The 18,786-nt window shown below is 26.6% G+C and overlaps 1 protein-coding gene and 1 long non-coding RNA gene across 5 annotated transcripts in view; one reads left to right on the top strand and one right to left on the bottom strand.

Moving 5' to 3' along the window:
* The window catches only part of LOC127288332 (uncharacterized), a 113,011-nt gene that overhangs the window by 44,534 nt on the left and 49,691 nt on the right, over positions 1–18,786 (top strand). The window lies entirely within an intron of this gene.
* Positions 1–18,786, bottom strand: part of LOC127288308 (apoptosis-resistant E3 ubiquitin protein ligase 1) — an 87,788-nt gene that overhangs the window by 41,479 nt on the left and 27,523 nt on the right. Inside the window, exon 2 of one of the 2 annotated variants that reach the window (XM_051315699.1) lies at positions 1,737–1,999. The exons of the other annotated variant lie outside the window; for it this stretch is intronic. Coding sequence (XP_051171656.1) covers positions 1,737–1,848 — 112 coding nt within the window. The 5' untranslated portion in view covers positions 1,849–1,999. The remainder of the gene's footprint in view (positions 1–1,736; positions 2,000–18,786) is intronic. 2 annotated transcript variants of the gene reach the window in all.

Here is an 18,786-nt window from a genome sequence, read left to right on the forward strand (position 1 = left end):
CTTTGGAACTCCGATGGAATTCCGACGTAATTACGTTGGAAGTTCCGGTGGGATTCTGATAGAACCTCCAGTGGGCACTTTCCGGGGAATCTTTTCAAGTGGGACTATAAAAATAATAATATTGAATTAAATATCACTAGTAAATTAATTAACATAAAATATTTAGAAACTGATACAATTGACACAAAATTTTATATGTTTATATTTTCCTCGATATTTTACTTTTTAGAAAACTAACTTCAAAAAATTTGCTTTATTGATTACAAGTTGTATAAATATGAAGAAATTGTTTAATAATTATATTTTAAAAGCAACTTTTTTTGTACATTAAATCTGAATAATAAAATTTGTGATAATATTAATAAATATCATGTTATTTAAAAAGTAGTTTAAATATTTTTCATTTTTGTTAAAAAGTGTTGTTAACTGTTTTCATACCATACATTTTTAAATTAATATTATAAACTCTTATTAAAGTGTTTTTTAATTTTAAACTTATGTACTATAAATTTTAACCTAAATATTTTATTTAAAATTTATTTTATAACTAAATCTTTAATAAATTCCAATAAAATGTAATTTAAAGTTGAAAGTATGCCCAGGGTGTCGGTTACTGTACCTGTTACCCTAGTTATACAATTAAAAATAAAAATTATTTTTAGCCATTTGTTGTGAAACAAAAATTATTTAACATTTTGTTTTTTGTTTAAGGTTGGTGAATAATTTTTATTTTTATTCATTTTTTATTAACAATATAATTCATTTTTCTCTTTGAAAGATTGTCTACAATTCTGTTTGTTAGTTTTTGTTAAAAAAATATTTGGTTTAAAAAATATGAAAAATGAAAATTTTATTTATTCAATAACTTTTAAATAAAATATTTTAAACAAAATTCAATAAAAAGAATTGTAGAGAATTTTTTACAGAGACATTGTGCTATTGTTTGTAAAAATTTGATAAAAATTATAATTCTTCAATGACTAACTTGTAACACTTGTTTTTATGTTTTTAAATTGGCGAAATTTTTGTTTGCCCATTTATGGTCTTTTACTCTCTAAATTTGAATTAGTGAGAATTCATCAGTAGAAATTTTTACTAATTTTTAGTAAAATATTATTATTTGAGCTAGTAATATTTTTTTTTTTCACTAAAGTTTTAGTGAAAATTGACTAAAAATTAGTAGAAATTTTCACTAATTCAGATTTAAAATAGGACTGTGGGACTTTGTGTATAAACTTTTTAGTTTAATTTTATGTTAATGGGTTGAACCTCCTTAAAAATGTACATTGGATTCAAAGCTAAATAGGTTTATTTTTTTTATTTTTTTTAAATAAAATGTTTGTTGGGCACAAATAAAATTTTATTTTGAGAAAAATAAAACTTTTTATTTGTTTAAAAATAAAATTTTATTTGGCGCAAATAAAAGTTTTATTTGAGTCAAATTTGAGAAAATGAATACAAGTTGGAAAAATAGCTTTTGAGAAAAATCCGAGTGAATTGTATATAAGATATTAGGGTGAATTTCTCGCATTGAAGTGAAATAATTAAATTTTATTAGATATATGTTCAATTCAAATCGAAGAAAGTTTTCTGTCTTACACAAAATAATATAGAAAATTGTACAACTTCATTTAAATTTAAAATCGTTCTAGATGAGTTTTTTTCATTTCTTTCTTTTTCTTTTTTCATATATATATATATATATATATAAATGTAAATCAATAATATGCACTCACCAGAAGAAGCACTTCCGCTTGGTCGTAATGACATGCCGATAGATGATATTTCGTCGGCGAAGAAATCTTTGTCTCGTTGTCCATCTCGATTTCTAATTTTTTTATTCGGCATATTGAAAAACGCGAATTCTTTTTGTTTTTTTTTTATTGACGAGTACAAAGAAGAGGCTTCGCTTTGTTGCAGTCTTAAATTTTATATTAACGTAGGAAAATCACGTGCGGCATGAAGTCATTTTTGCAAGTGTTATCTATTCGTTTTATTTCTTGAAAAAAATATAAATATTTATGTGTTGAAAAAAATATAAATAACATTTTTTTTTTAGGTTTTATAACAAAATTTCTTTATCGATTTCTCTTTATTTAATTATTAAAAAGCAATTTTTTTTCACTTTTATGTGATAGTATAAACTATTATATATACAGTCATAAATAAATGTTCGAAAAAAAAAATTCTGATTCACCACAATTTTTAATTAATACAGCACGGTATTGAATTCTTTTTATATTTGAAAAAAATAACTTACATACTTTCAAATTTTTATACAATATATTTTTTTTTCTACAAAAAATATGTAAAATATTTCTTTCTACAGTAGGACTCCGGTTATCCGAGCTAATGTGGACCGGACCTACCTTGGATAAGGCGAAAACTCGGATAATCCGAATTTTTATTACAATTTAACATTATTATTGTTTAAACAATTATTATTTATTACAAACGGGAAAATAATATTGTCTATATTCCATAATAATTTAAACAATTTGAATTTATTAAAAATAAACTCATATTTATAAAAAACTAAAATTAAAAATAACTCAGATGACGTAGACTACACTCAGAGATAATACAGAATTTCCTACTGGGACACCACCTCGGATAAAGCGAGCTCGGATAAACGGGGTTTTACTGTATTTTATTGTTGTAGCATTAGAGAAACAATGATTCAAGAATTTTTAACAATATAGAGCTCGTTTTCACCGTGTGGATAAATTTAATCTTCCGAGAGGTTAAAGGCAATAGATATATTCTGCGTCTGCGTAGAAGCTTTATACAAACATTCTGCGCAGACGCAGAATATATCTACTGCCTTTAATCTCTAGAAAGATTAAATTTATCAACAATGTAAAAACAGGTTCATAAAATTTTGTTTTGCTATGTTATTCTCATAGAATATAATTTTTTAAGGCTTTTTCCAATTACCCTATCTCGTAACCTCAAACTAAAAATTGGTTTTATCAGTTAACTTCACAAAACAAATTTTTTGATAAAAATTCACCGTTTTTTAAATATGATTATTTGTTTAATAAAGAAGTGCAATTTTCTTTGAATAAAATGCATTTTTTTCAAAATATCTTCCTTGTTTCTAATTACAATTTTCGTTTACAGTTTATTATTAATATGATTAAAGCAATTGATTAGAAAAGAAATAACTCGAAAATATTAATCATAATAAGAAATATAATATAAAAGTAGTTTTTGCAAGGAAGAGATGAAAATTTTGTTGATCGAAGATTCAAATTTAAAAAATGGTTTCAACCACCCAGATAGCACGGAAACTTGCAGCAAGCTTGTCTAAGTTAGCGAAATGTCCCACCCAGGGCAAGCTTGCCGTGAAAGCTTGCTGTAAGTTTTCCAGGAAAGGTTGCTGCAATCTTGACATGAAAGATTGCTACAAGATTGCTACAAGCATACTAAGAATGATTGCGGCAAGCTTGCCGTAAAAGATTGCTGTAAGCTTGCTACGTAAGGTTGCAGGAGAACTTCAACAAGCTTCTGGAAAGGTTGCTACAAGGTTGCTGCAATTTTTAAAAAATACATTTTAAATTTTAAAAAAATTTATTTGTTTTTTAAATTTGAAAATCTTTGTGACGTTTATTATTATTAATTATGTCCTGTTTATTTTCATTTGGAAACTTAACGAGAAAATGTTCGAAACAAATTTGAGGGGACTGGGAATTGAACCCGGGTTTGTTGAAGTTCTCCTGCAACCTTACGTAGCAAGCTTACAGCAATCTTTTACGGCAAGCTTGCCGCAATCATTCTTAGTATGCTTGCAACAATCTTGTAGCAATCTTTCATGGCAAGATTGCAGCAACCTTACCTGGAAAGCTTACAGTAAGCTTTCACGGCAAGCTTGCCCTGGCTGGGACATTTCGCTAGCTCAGACAAGCTTGCTGCAAGTTTCCGTGCTATCTGGGCACTTAGGTTTTCGTTTGAATAAATGAAACATTTATCTACACGATCTGCATGATTTTTAAGTTCATTTTTTTTATCTAAATAATTTAAATTTTAAAAATAAAAAATGTTTATCATTGGGGGCAAAGTTAAAAATGAAAGTCTCCATTACCTTTAGATATGAAAGTTTTCTAACTTCCCTACTGAAAATCCCTGTATAAGATCTTGTACAACTTCCTGTACAGGATCAGCAACTGAACTTGTACAAGTTCTGACCAGTTCCTGTACAGGAAAATGCATACGAATTTGGAACAAGTTCATGTGTGAGATCTTGTACAAGATCTGGTGCAAGATCTTGTACAAGAAAGATGCTTGCACAAGAAAATGTTCATGTACAATTTCATGTATACATGAACACGTCCATGTTCTTGCACATGTTAATTCATGTTTTTCTTTACTAAAAATTAAAAACTTCAAAGGCTGCGCAATAGTTTACTTTAACCTTTACAGCTGCGCAATAGTTTTTAGCATGCATGAGTTACGAATCTTAGTGGTTAAAAATTATCAAAATCTCAAATTTTATTAAAAAAAAAAATTTTACAACTATTTCATGTGCAAGAACATGAACGTGTTCATGTACAAGTACTTATACATAAAATTGTACAAGATCATGTACATTTTCTTGTACAAGTATCTTTCTTGTACAAGATCTTGCACCAGATCTTGTACAAGATCTCACACATGAACTTGTTCCAAATTCGTATGCATTTTCCTGTACAGGAACTGGTCAGAACTTGTACAAGTTCAGTTGCTGATCCTGTACAGGAAATTGTACAAGATCTTATACAGGGATTTTCATTAGGGTTCAAGCTCATCAAATGTCAACAAAAATGTAAACCTTCTTTTTTACCAAAACATGTTTCTTTTGTGATTTCTTATTATTGTTTATATTTTAATTATAAATATATGTATTTTTTATAACTGATTTTTTTGACATTATTTTATTAACTTTAAAAAAATTATAAATTTTTGGTAAATATAAAATCAACATTAATATATTTCATTATATTTTCGTGCGGTTATTTAAATTGTTTTACAATTTGAATAGAAGGTAAAGTAGACTTTTTAATGAAACATAGTGAAGATTCGAATTCAAAATGTGAGGTTAAAAATACGCGGGGAAAAGCCGTTTTTTGCATCTTCTTGAAAATAATTAAATTAACCAGGGTGTCTAACGGTCAGGGAAAGTCAGGGAATTTTGTTGGTCAGGGAAAAGTCAGGGAATTTCAGAAAATTTCGTTCAAAGTCAGGGAAATTTATGTAAATTTCTACAAAAATTAAAATTTTTTGTGAATTTAAAAATTTTTTATTCTAAAAAAACTTGAATGGTTTTTATTACCATTTGTTACTATCATTAGAAATTAATTTATTTTTAAATATGTCAGTAACCATATTTTTGTCCAAAGAAACCAGAAATAAGGTTATTAAAAAGTCAAGGAAAAATCAAAAAATGTCAGGGAGGAGTAAGGGAATTTTTTTCTCAATCCTTGTTAGATCCTTGTTTTAAATTAATTAGAAAAAAATCACAAATTAATGGTGTAATAAAGAAAATATTTATAAATAAACGTTACATTAGGGCCTTTGCCCCGCTCTCCCCTACATATCGAGCTTTCGTATATTTATTTTTCGATAAAAAAAACGAAAAACCGTTAAAGTGGTCTCAACTGGTACTTCTATTATTTTATTTTCTATAATCTAGCAAGAGTAATACCTTAAATTCTTTTTATTCAGTTATATTTCTAAATTTTCTTTGTTACGAAAAACAATATAGAACAGTGCGATTGATCTTTTATCTGAAAAACAAAAAAAAAAAAATATCTTTCAATCAAAGAAAATTGTTCTTCCTTTAAACGTATCTCTTGAACTTTATTTCTTTCTCAATCAAAGAAGTGAATTTTATGGAATGAAATTTTTCTAAATGTATTTTATTTTTTGTATTGTCAACGATTGAGAATTGTTCGTTTCCTCTTATAAAACATATATATATATATATTGTATAAATATATATAGAAAAAGAACGGCCTCTGTATAGCGAAAATGAAATAAAATTTTGTGCCAAGTCCACTAACATGACCTGAGATAGACTCTTGACCTTTTCCCTGCGGATATCCTTCACTGACATTATTTCGTATACTAACGATCCTTTCGCGGCAGTAGTACAAAACAAGGGATGCGGGGTGTGAGGATATGTGTGTCACACATACTCATGATTATACATGAGAGGGTGATTCGTGTATTATATATATATATATGTATATGTACATTTAGGTATATACAAAGAGGTGGTCTAAATCGATTGTTTCGTTGCGCTCATAACACATACCACTTTAATTTTATGTCAGTAATAAACAAACTTGCATTTTCCTTTCGAAAAACATTTCTTTTGTAAAACAATATAATTTCATTTCCTTTCAGGAGAATTATTCTTTTTTTTTTCCTTTAAATACTTATTGAATAAATTTTGTTATATTATTTGGGGGATAAAAAAAAAAGTACGAGTGGAATTGTTTTTTTTCTTCTTTTTTTTCCCCTCTGCTCGAAATTATTTGTGTCACGTATAAATTTCACGAATTTCCATTGAAATGAAATATTTTCACGACATGAGGTAAAAATATTCAATTTATCAAATTTCTTTTTTTTTTACATTTTTGATAGTGGGCGCATCTTTGTTTTTTTTTGGTTTGTTAATTGAATTGTTGAATTTATTTATTTAATATTATTCGATGGAAAAATAATAGCTATTGAGATATAGGTGAATGAATATGAATAATGTATTTATGTTTTTTAATTTCTGTATTTTTTTTATTATAAACGAAGTAGAGAAATGAGGTTCGTCATTTTTATTGTTTAGCGAAGAAAAATTTAATTTGTTATAACTAAAGAATAAATTGAATAAATAAGATATTAGTTTAAGTAGTTTGGGTAGTCTCGTAGTCAAGTGGTTAGCGTTCTCGACATGCGTCCTGAAATTTGAGGGTTCGAATCTCAGTGGAGTATTTGATTTTTTTTTACGATAAATATTTATTAAATAAAGCATTCGTATCAAAAATCTTGCTATATCAGAAAAATAAAATAATAATAATAATAATTAAAATTTAAAAAGTGAAAATTTCAATCAAGAATAATTTAATTAAAATAATAAAAAAAATTATTTCGGGTTTAAACAAATAATTTTTTTTTAAATTATTTTATTGTCAAAAATTATTATCAGGCCCTTTTGTTTATAGAATTATATAATTATATAATTGAGCTGCAAGGATCAAAGAAGGGCACATAACCCATTTGCATTACATTAGTTATGTGTCCTTCTTTGATCCGGCAGCTCAATTATAATTTATATAAACTAAAACTATAAAATAATAAATATAATTATAATAATTATATTCCAGTTAATTATATTGTAAATTTTAATTTCGCTTTTAGTTAATTTGTATATATATATATTTTTTTTAACTTTAATATAACAAAATTCCTCAACCTTTTCTTTTTAAAAAAAGAGAATTTATATTCTTAGTCGGTTCATTAAATACGTCTTCTGAATTAAATTCTAAAAATAAATTCCTTTCTCCAAAAGTGGAAGAATAATTATAAATTGAAGTGAACGAAGTTTTAATACATTCTAAAGAAGCAAATTATTTATGAAACAAATTTTTTTTATTCACTGATTTAATCTCCGTTTGAAAAATTTTTATTTGAAGTTACTTTTTTTTATCCTACACTGCGTAAAGAAATGAAAAATGATTTTAAAATTTCTAATAAATTAAAATAAGTATATATAGGTATATACTATGAATAAAAAGAAAAATGTAAAATAAAGAAACTAGTAAATAAATCAAAATCAACAATTTAATTCAATTACATTAAAAAAAAATTCTATAATTAATAAATGCATTATTTGCTAGAAAAGAAAAGTTATGATAAAAATCACACAATATGACTTCTATCGCATCAATATGAATGTCACAAGGCAATATTTCTTTTCGTATTGAAATAAAAGACAAATTATTCTTTTGAAATTAAATGAATTGTGACAAATTGACATTTGTGGTATAAAATAAATGTCTTTTGTTGATATATATATATATATATATATATATATGTGTGTAGAAATATGAAAAACGGATGGAAAGTTAACCGTTGGGAGTTCGATATTCATTTTCTCAATTGCGAATAATATAAACTCTGTCGTCGGATCGTTGGGTGCACGTTATATGGAAGTTTCAACTATACTGGAAATGTAGAATGTCATTTGCAATTCCATGTACTATGTAATCAAGCTTGCGATCCTCCAAATGGTTTCCTGACGCTTCCAATTCTATTGCGGCTATAGATTTCGCGTCATTTAATTAAACATTTTTAATCTTTTTCCAATTCACTATTATCTATAGATAATCATTTTCATTTTTAAAAATTAGAATTTTTAATCCTTTTTTAATTTTTATTATCCGAATACAGTGGAACCTCGATTATCCGAACCCGGTCCTATCTTAGTTAGGATAATCGAGGTCCTACTGTATTTACTTAACTGTATTTTCATAAACTAAATTCCCAATTATCGAATTTCTATGTAACAAAAATCTAATTTAACAAAAATTTTATTAAAGAAAATTTCTATTCTACCTAATTTTTATTTAACTGAATTAACATTTAACAGAAATTTTACTTATAGCTGAAATTTTAAAACACCCGGCCAAAACATTTCAGCGGGAGATTTCAAATCCACCAATGAAAAATTATCAAGAAAATTGTGATTGATGGATTTTAAAACTCCCGTTGATATGTTTTGTCCGAGTGTATCATCTGTTGTGTGAAAGTTTTATCAAATGGAAATTCGACGTTTTAACAGTTCTTTAAAATTACAATTCGGACAATTGAAAGTTTGGTCAAATAGAGTTTCGATGAAATAGAAATTTTTCCACTAAAAAATTCATCTTAGTAGAATTTTTGTTGAACGACAATTCTGTTAAATTAAAATTAGGTCGAATAAATTATTTGAAAATTTAATCTACGAGAAAATCTGCTATATAAAAGTAATATAAAATCAACTTTATAAAATTCTGCTAAATAAAAATTGGATAATTTTTAATTCGATAGGACAAAAATTAAGACAGGTTTAATGTGGGGAATATTAAAATAAAAAATTAGTTGATTGTAAATTCTTTATTATTATTTTAAATTCCTTTATCAAAAATTATTAGAATTCATGTTGACGATTCAGACAAAAAAAAATGTGTTTTAATTCAATTGTTTTTTATTCGTATATATAAACGAGTTAATAATGAAATTGAAGGGAAGAAAACAAAAGAAAACTTTCTTTATAAACTTTGTTTCTTTCGACAGAAAAAGTAGCTTTGGAAGGTCAAGGTTGTAATATATAAATCAATTTTTGTTAATGATGACGGTTGGAACTGTAAAGGAAAGATAGAAGTTTTCTGAAAAGTCATTTTTATTTTAATTTCAAAAGTAAAATACTTGTAAAGAAAGGGAAAAATTTTATACAAACAATTTCTATAAAAATATTTATTGAGTTTTAAAGAAAAATCGTAAAACATTTAAAAAATTTATATAATAAAAAAATGCAATTTGTGTAATATTGAAGAAAAAAAATTTAACATTAACAATACAGAATATTTGAATTTATAATGATTTAATATTTAATTTTTAATATTTATAGATTAGTAATAATAGTTTTTATGAATTTATAAATATTTTGATGTATGACAATTCACAAAATTCAAAAGAAGAATTTTTAGGTTAGGAATCTAGTGAATTGGGAAGTACAATTGTTAACCATATAAGACAAAACTAGATAATGACGCTAAATTTAAAAATTGTTGAAATAAGTGTATAATATGTGAAGATGGCTATGAACTCAAATTTATTTTGTTTTTAAAATGATACGCAACAAAAATAAATCCAAATTTTTTCTTTGAAATACAGACTTCAAGTTCGAGTGTATACACTTGAAGTCTGAATAAAAAAAGCGACTTCCGTTGGCGAATTCAACCACTTTCTATTGGCTATTCTTGAAAAAAAAATTAACGTCCTTCAAAAACAACCAATTGAATAAATGAATACCCCACTTTGAGCTATTCAAACGTTAAGAGTCCTTGGTAGAAAAAATTCGTGACGCTGCTATACTGACGTAAAGGTGGTTATTGCATCCGGAACTTAATTTAGAAATAAAACTTTATAAAGTGGACAGTTTACTTTTTACTATTACTGTACAAGTAATTCCAAAATCTGGTATATTAAAAGTAAAAATCAGACTGAAATCGAGTTCTTAGTCAAAATTATTTTACCAACTGCTGATAAAACAGATTAGATTGATTAAATTTATGATAATTACTTAGTCAAAACTATTTTATCGACTACTGATAAAACAGATTAGACCGATTAAATCGACAATAATGCTTGGTTTAAAAAACTGTTTTACTTACTGTTGATAAAATAGTTTTGACTGTTAAAAACTGCTTTACCAAGTTCTAACAACGTAAAGTTGACTCATTATTAAATACGCAATAATTCCATTGAGAAAACTATTACACGGACTGCTGGTAAAACTTATTTGACAGTTTACATAAATTTAAAATTGTTTTAGGTTTTACCGACTGCTGGTAAAACAGATTTTATGGATTACATCGGTAAAACAGATTAAAAATAATTATTTAGTGTTTAATTAATTAAAAATTTAATTAATAATTGAATTTATTTTTCATCACACATGCACGATTTAGCCAGTTTTACGCCCCACCGAGCGAGCTTAAACTCCAGCTTTTCGAGCGGCGTGCGCAGGTGCGTTTAAATTAACAATTTACACTCTAGGGAGTAAAAATGTGACGTCACACACATGAAACAAATCAATTACACATTTTTAAATAATACCGAATATAAGCTATCTGTTGTTCTGAAAATTTGGACCTGGACCCCACAGTTATAGTTTAGAACTTATCATCAGTATCGGTATAATTTATTTATATATTAATTTCTACACTGCAAAAACTGTTCGTCTTAAAAGTGCAAAAAACCTCTTGTCTTAAGACGTTTTTTAAGACCCCAAAAATCTTCAAATAAGTTTTATGCAAAGTAAATTTTTAAAACTCTATTAATTTTAAAAAGCTAAGATTGTATTCGCAATCATCGAATCCGGAAAGCATTAGCGATTTTTTAAACCTATGGTATTTTTTAATTGTCCAATGAATATTTAAAAAATATCTTTACATGAAAAAGAAATTTTTAAAAGAGTTGTTTGCGATTTTTCTCTTCAAATTTTATTGTTTTAAAATTATTACACAATTTTCTGCCAAACCGATATTAATAGGGTTTCGAACCGTGTACGAAACGGAAATAAAATTACTCGAGCAATAATTATTAAAAATTTTAGATTATGTACCCAAATAGGCGTGAAAGCAGAATTTTTGCAATTCAAAAGTTGGAAAATTGACTTTCAAAATGTATTATATATATATATATATATATATATATATATCCATTATAAATGAATATTCCTTTTGAAATCTGCAAAGATTTGTGCATGTAAGTTGGTAGTATGAAGAATGTACCTCCTATACATGTATAGTTGGCTATTAATAATTCATCTAGTGTAGTGGAGTTTCAACAGGAGCAAATAAACTATGAATGAAATTAATAACAGAATAACCCGATTTTCAAGTCGTGATCGAATTCAAAAGCACTCTCAATATAGAATTCTTGCATTTATATAATAAATAATCAACTCTGTCCCTTTAAATAAAAGCGTTTATAAATTTAATGGAACCATGTCGAAATTAGTTGAAGTAATTTATAATTAATTATTTATTCAAATCATAACTCATATATTATGAATAGCATTTTTAATTAAATTTCAAAGCCACACACGTTCTAACTTTTATATATTATAATTTATTTATATATTTTATATTTAATACCAAAAAAGTCATTTTTTTCGAAATTTACTATCTTAAATCTTCGTTGATTCGAATTTTTTTTTATGTACGCGGAGGATTTGGTTACCATCCGGGGTTGCTAAAATGTGTTTTTTTGTTATTAACTATAATAATCTTGGTATTCATTCATTCATTCATTCATTCCGTCCGGACCCCTGCTGGGTTTTCGGTGACAGAGAAAAGAACAAGTTATGGAGAGAGAAAGATATATCTTTATTTTGCAAATAAGGGTTCGCTTGACCTGCAATCTTTTAAAGAGGATTAATTAATAACTCTGAGGACCCAGGTAATAATTTCTTTCTCCCTTTATCACGTGAAAAAACTATAAAGAAAGTCTAAAACTGAATAGGTAACGCATACCTTTCTTTCATACACCAAGGAATATAACATAAGTACTTCTTCGTTTAACATTGCGTTTCTCTATCTAGACAATTCAAAATGGCATAAGATCACTTTTTTTCAATTTTATATATTTTTGTCCACTTTTTGGTATTACCATATTTGAACTCCTTTCCACATAATGCATATATTCTATTTAAATTATATTGTGATTAAATAGAAAAATTTCAAGTTTTTGGAATTTGATACATTTTTCTTCTTTTCAAGGTTTGTGTTAAACAGTGGGACACCTATTATTAAATAATGAATATTTGTTTCAATAATAATATTCTGCTTCATACTTTATAAATAAATATGTTTTGCATTAAATAACGTCAACAAATGTTGCAAAACACTTATATTTTAATAATATTTTACATTTTTATAATACGATGTCAAGTTTCATATAAAAAATTGTTATTATTTTTTTTTACGTTTACAGTACTGCTGATTATACGTCATAATTTGGTCATAACATAAAAACAATTTGGAGGAAAATTTGAATAGTCGTTCTCTTATCAAGTGTTATTTTTCAAATGTTGCCGAACAATAATTGTAATAATTATAAATTTTGAATTTTTTAATGTTTTTTAACATAAAAAATCACATTTTTAGTCGCTGTGTAAGTATAAATGCGCATGCGTATAGATAGTGTGTTGTCATAAACATGGTTATACATTTAAATTTTGGTCGAGTTTCTTTAGTAGTTTTTCAGAAAATTAAAGTGACCTACTGTTTAAACTGTCCCACTGTATATCACTCTCCCCTACCTGTATTAGAGCCCCAGAAAATTTTAATAAAAAATTTAAAAATTATTACCTGGCCCCTCAGAATTAATTTTCATTAACAAAGGCTCTATTGTCTAAGGATTGGTATTGTTTGTGGTAATTGTTCTGAGAGTCTAATACTGGTATATACATATTTTTTTTATTTTGAAAACAGAAAGAAAGAAGAGTAAGATTTGTAGGCGAAGATATTCTTATGTTATTTTGAATCCTCTAGATAGAGAAATGCAATATTAAATGAAAATTATATGTTATATTCCTTGATGTGAGAAAGAAAGATATACATTACCTCTTCAGTTTTTGACTTTTATCTTTATATTTCCTTGTGATAATTGGGATCTGAAATACTGCGATACGCCATCTGGTGTGAGCCTTGTTGTGGTGACCATGTTTTCATTCCGTGTTTCTCTAACAAATACAAAAGAAAGAGATAAAAAACCAAGATGGTTGTCACAAGAAGGCTCAGGGGTGGGTCAGTTTCGCGTGATTTCTGATCCCAATACACGGAAAAAATTTCGAGACGTCGGACGTGCCGATGTCAATGTAAACCTACTGTACATTTCATTATGTACTCAGAGTTAATCTTCATTAACAAAGGTTCTATTGGCCAAGGGTTGGTACATCTTTATTTTTCTATATAATAAATGTGAAAAAAGAAATTATTACCTGGGTCCTCAGAGTTAATCCCCATTAACAATGGTTCTATTGTCCAATGGTTGGTTTTTTTGTGGTATTTGTTCCGAGGTTTTAATACAGGTATAAATACGTATATATGTTATTTCTAATGAACTACTGATTACTCATATAAGAGTGTCCTTTTTGCACTTATTGGCTGATCAGTAGTTACTGATTCATAGTTACTCATAGTTCTCTCATTCTTTTGGATATTTGGTAGTTTTATTGGATAAAATGCAAAATTGGTTATATTGGATTAAAGGAAAAATTGGTTATATTTAGTAAAAGGTAAAATTAATTGTATTGAATTAAAGGAAAAATTGCTTATTTTTAATAAAAGGTAAAATTGGTTGTATTGAATTAAAGACAAAATTGTTTATGTTAGAGAGAGTGAGCGAAAGGGTTAAAGATATTTAGATTTTCATAAATCAAAAATAAAATTAAACGAAGTATACTATGCACAACATAAAAGAGTATGTTATTTTAAGTGATAAAGATTTAAAAATTATTGACAATAGAAAGAAATTGTTAAATTACATGCATATGTTCAAATTTGAAGATTTATTAAGAAAAGATTCCAATTCTTTTTTCAATATGCAAAGTACTTTGTATGTACAAATGCTTGATTTTATTGTCCCAATTAGAGAAGGTGATAAAAATATTCAAATACTTTTTAGCGGTATTAACAATTATTGTCACTGAATTTGTGTCTATTACGATAGATTAAGGCTTTATATTTTTAATAGCCTTAATAAGGGGTGTTTAAATGTGCATCAAATAAAATGTTTAATTAGATTGTTCCCTTTTAAACCAACAGTAGTTTTTGAAGCTGTTAATCAACAACCTTTTGTAGTGTTTAGTGTGAAGTATATGCAATAGCATTTGCAACATCTATATTATATCACGTAACGCCAAACCGTGTAAATTATGAAACTGATAATAACAAAATTTGAAACCATTTTAAGTCAATGTTTGAAAATAATCGCTTAAATCATTTTCCGGCAGTAAGAACGTCTCACAATAGGAATTCGATAATAGAGAATGATTAGAACCGTCTTTTCATAAATTGAACTTAGGAACATAAAAATTATATTTTAAACTCTTGTTCTGTTTTTAATACTTTGCACAGTAATAATATTAACAGAGTTCTATTAACACAATATTTAAAAATTAAACATTCTCTAAATGACACTAGTGAAAAGAAAATAATTCGTACAACTGATAATAATGTGAACAAAATTTCACCACATGAATATTTAAAAATGAAGAATTTTCTGAGTAAAGAAAATGATAAAAAGATAATTCGAGCAATTAAAGAGAAGGACAGAAAAAGGAAGGCAAGGCGCGAAGTTACATATGAGCAGAAAATAATAAGACAGGAAAATGAGAAAGTGAGAAAACGTAATGGTAATAAAACAGAAATAAAAAAGAAAGAGCGCAAAAAAATTTGACATGCAAAAAAAAAGAAATTATCTATAAAAACTGAAGATGAAAAGAAAATACGCAAGGATAAAAATGTAGCATGTAGGAAAAGCAAAATATCAATGGAAACTCAAGATGAAAAGAAAGTGCGTCATGAAAATAATTTGTCATGTAAGAAGAAAAAATTTTCTACGGAAACGGAAGATGAAAAGAAAGTGCGTCAAGAAAAGAATTTGGCATGTAAAAACGATAATTGGAATAAAAAAACTGCAGGAGTTGCAATAATGTCTTTTAAAGATTTCAATGAAAGTAAAGTTCCACAGAATTATTTAGGTTTAATAAATGTCGAATGTAAGTTTTGTAATGCGTTACATTTTTTGTGTGAAAGACCGTCACATAGATAAATCACCGAGGAATGTTCCCGTAATGTCACAAAAATATTCCCGGTTGATATCAGCTTGACATTCAAGCAATATTTCGTGTTACTTGGGCAGTAGATCCTATATAAAGAAATTTTTTTTTACATTTCTAATATTAAATTTTTTTGAAAAAAAAATGAATAAAAAATATGGTTAATACACACCAGCAACGTAGTCGGCCGCTTGCGGACGACAAAGTTGCTAGTTTTTATATTAAAATAAAATTTAAAATCTCCCATTTTTCTTGTTTAGGAATTTAAATGTGGGCCTAATGAGGTTGTGATTAGATTTTCCTACTTTAGTGTGGCCCCTCTTAGAGAAACTGGCTAGTATTCTACGAGGCTGTTACGCTGTTCTCGACCAACGCCCTACTTAGGATAAAGCTTATCAGCGCCTTGTTAGTTTTCCTTTACATTACCCTGTTTTGTGAGATTATTATTTTCTTTTAAAATGACAGTTTTTACAATTTTTTTATTTCTGACTTATATTCTGTTTAATATTATTACATACATAGTATAAAAATACTTAAGAATAATTTTGAAAAATCTCGTAAGCATAGGGGATCAAAATCCACCTATCTTCCAAAAAATTCGCAAAATCTTTTACAAAAATTTAACTCGATATAACTATCATAGAAACTTTTGTTTTCAAGTGTACTTACGATTATAATTACGTTTATTAAAATCACAAACACATCAAAAGAAAAGCAAACTATTTTTTGGAAAAATAGACAGAAACAAATTTAGCATTTTACCTACAGGCTGATAGCAATTCTCAACCGAAAAATCAGGAAAAATAATGCGCGTTAATGAACTTGCGTAAGGTTAGGTGTTTTGTTTAACTAACGCCATCCGTGATAAAAACTCATAAATTCCTATAGAAATGTAAGAAATATCTCGTATGGTGCAACTAGCCCCACTCTCCCCTAATTTAACCACTCAGCCATTTTTACATATAGATTTTTTACCTAAAACTTCTTTTTATTGAATATTCAGACTGCAATACCTTCTGTTTGCAATAACAATAAAATAACTGCATTATCTTTACATTTTTACATTTGATAATATGTAATTAAGCGCGCCAAGCAACCCCGGCCCGGGATTGCGTGGCGCAGGAGTGAAATTAAAATTAAATTATATGATTTAAAGTTTAAATAATAAAAGACTTAACAAAATAAGTCTTGTAATGTAATTTTACAATATAATTATTTAAAATTTAAAAATTAGAAAATTTCATTTAAATTAAATGAAATCGTAAAATTACCAAAAAAATTTTTTTTTTTTATAATAACGCTGTGAATATTTAAAAACCATTATTCAGTTAAATTTTTTGAATAGGATTATTATTGGTGCTTATTATATAATCATCTTCATTTTATTAATATTTAACGAAATTTTCAGATAACCGCGCCACCTAACCCCGAATGTACTTTTGAAATATTTATTAATTTTTTATAAAAACTGTTAATATAAATCAAACAATTTTTTTTGTTCCTAATAACAAATGTATAGAGCTCAAAACTTAGTATTTGAGCTTTTGTAAAACTAATTTTTTAAAGAGATATCACAAAAAAATGAAGAGGTTAAAAAATTACTTTGGAGTGCCAAAATCAGTTATTTTAACCACAATAATTAATGAATATTAATGATATTTTGTACAAACTTACAGTTCATCAAGTACTTTAAGCAGAATAAAGACAAAAATTAATGTAACTTAACACTTTTGAATAAACTCAAGTGCGCCAAGCAACCCCTGCGCCAAATAGCCCCGGTCTCCCCTACTATATTACAGAATTTTTATATAGGGTCAGCCGGGATAAATCCGAACGCTAATTATTTCAGCTTAATTAAAATTAAAAAAAATAAGTTAGACATGAGAATTTTGACCTCAGATCCTCTTCAAGAGATTCTAAGCATTATCCCATTTTTCGTTTGTTAATTAGCAACAGCATAAACAAAGATAACGAGTATTGCAAAAAAGTTTGAAAATCAAAGATGACACTCTTTCAGTATTTTGTCTCGTATTTGAAGAAAAAGAAGCTAAAAATTCATTTTTTTATTTATAATTGTTTGTTATGAATACTAGAACAGAAACTATTTTTGATTTTTGCCTTCTGTAAAATTTTATTAATAATATCAGACCGTTCGTATTTACCCCGGAAAATTGAAAAAATGGGGTAAATCCGAACGGTATTTTCAATAATTTTTTCTAATATCAGAGCCACACAAAATTGTTTTTATTTGATTACACTATTATTTTAACATTATAAAAGTACATAGAAAAAAGTTTTTCTTTCTATATGTATCCTCGTTAGTAATTAATAAGCAGAAACTTAATCTCTGTTCTCTCGAAGGAGAGTAAAAATTTGTGAAGTGTGCCGGCATTTTTTTAGAGGTCGGAATTTTTTTATCAAATATACATTTTTCTATTCAAAACAATAAATAAAAAATACAACTTGAACAGTTTTGCGAAATTTTTATATTTATACAAGTTATTGTTATAAACATTTTTTTGCATGAATTTACAAAAACTTGTTTTTCTATTAATCTAATTAATAAAACTTTCTGATTTTTGGTATACTTACTTAAAAGTAAAGCTGCTTTCAATTGATGTTAATTATTTGAAAAAATTAATTAATTTGTTAAAAATATAAACAATTTAATTAAACAAATAAAAATAATATTAACTTCTCAATCGATTTTTTAGTTCTTTTTTGTTGCATATTACTCGTAATTTAATCTAGAATCATTTGCAAAAAGAAAAACTTGGTAACTTATATTCGGTTAATAGTAATTAAAAATTTTATCCCAGCGTGCAACAAAATATCTTGCGTGAACGACCGCCATATTGAATCCGCCATTTTGAATTTAAAAAATTTGACTTTTATTTTTGTATTTACATTCAATCACTCCAAAATACTATCTGTAGCAAGTTTTGCAAAAATCCGTTATGATTTGATAAAGTTATTGAAAGTTTTAATTGTGTAATGCATTTTAATTGTTAACCTGTTTGATTTTTGTATTTATATATGATGCATTATTACCCCTTTTTTTACAAAAAGTAATTTAAAAATGTTTAAACTAGGAAATTAAATTAAACTATCATAATATTATTAATTTCTGTAGAAATAATTTTTTCAAAAAATTCTTTTTTTCTACAATTTTTTATTTTTGTAAAACCGTATAGAAA

This window comes from Leptopilina boulardi, unplaced genomic scaffold (genome assembly GCF_019393585.1).
Source record: "Leptopilina boulardi isolate dan_hultmark-lab unplaced genomic scaffold, ZJU_Lbou_2.1 LbouV2_384, whole genome shotgun sequence".
NCBI classification, from domain to species: domain Eukaryota; kingdom Metazoa; phylum Arthropoda; class Insecta; order Hymenoptera; family Figitidae; genus Leptopilina; species Leptopilina boulardi.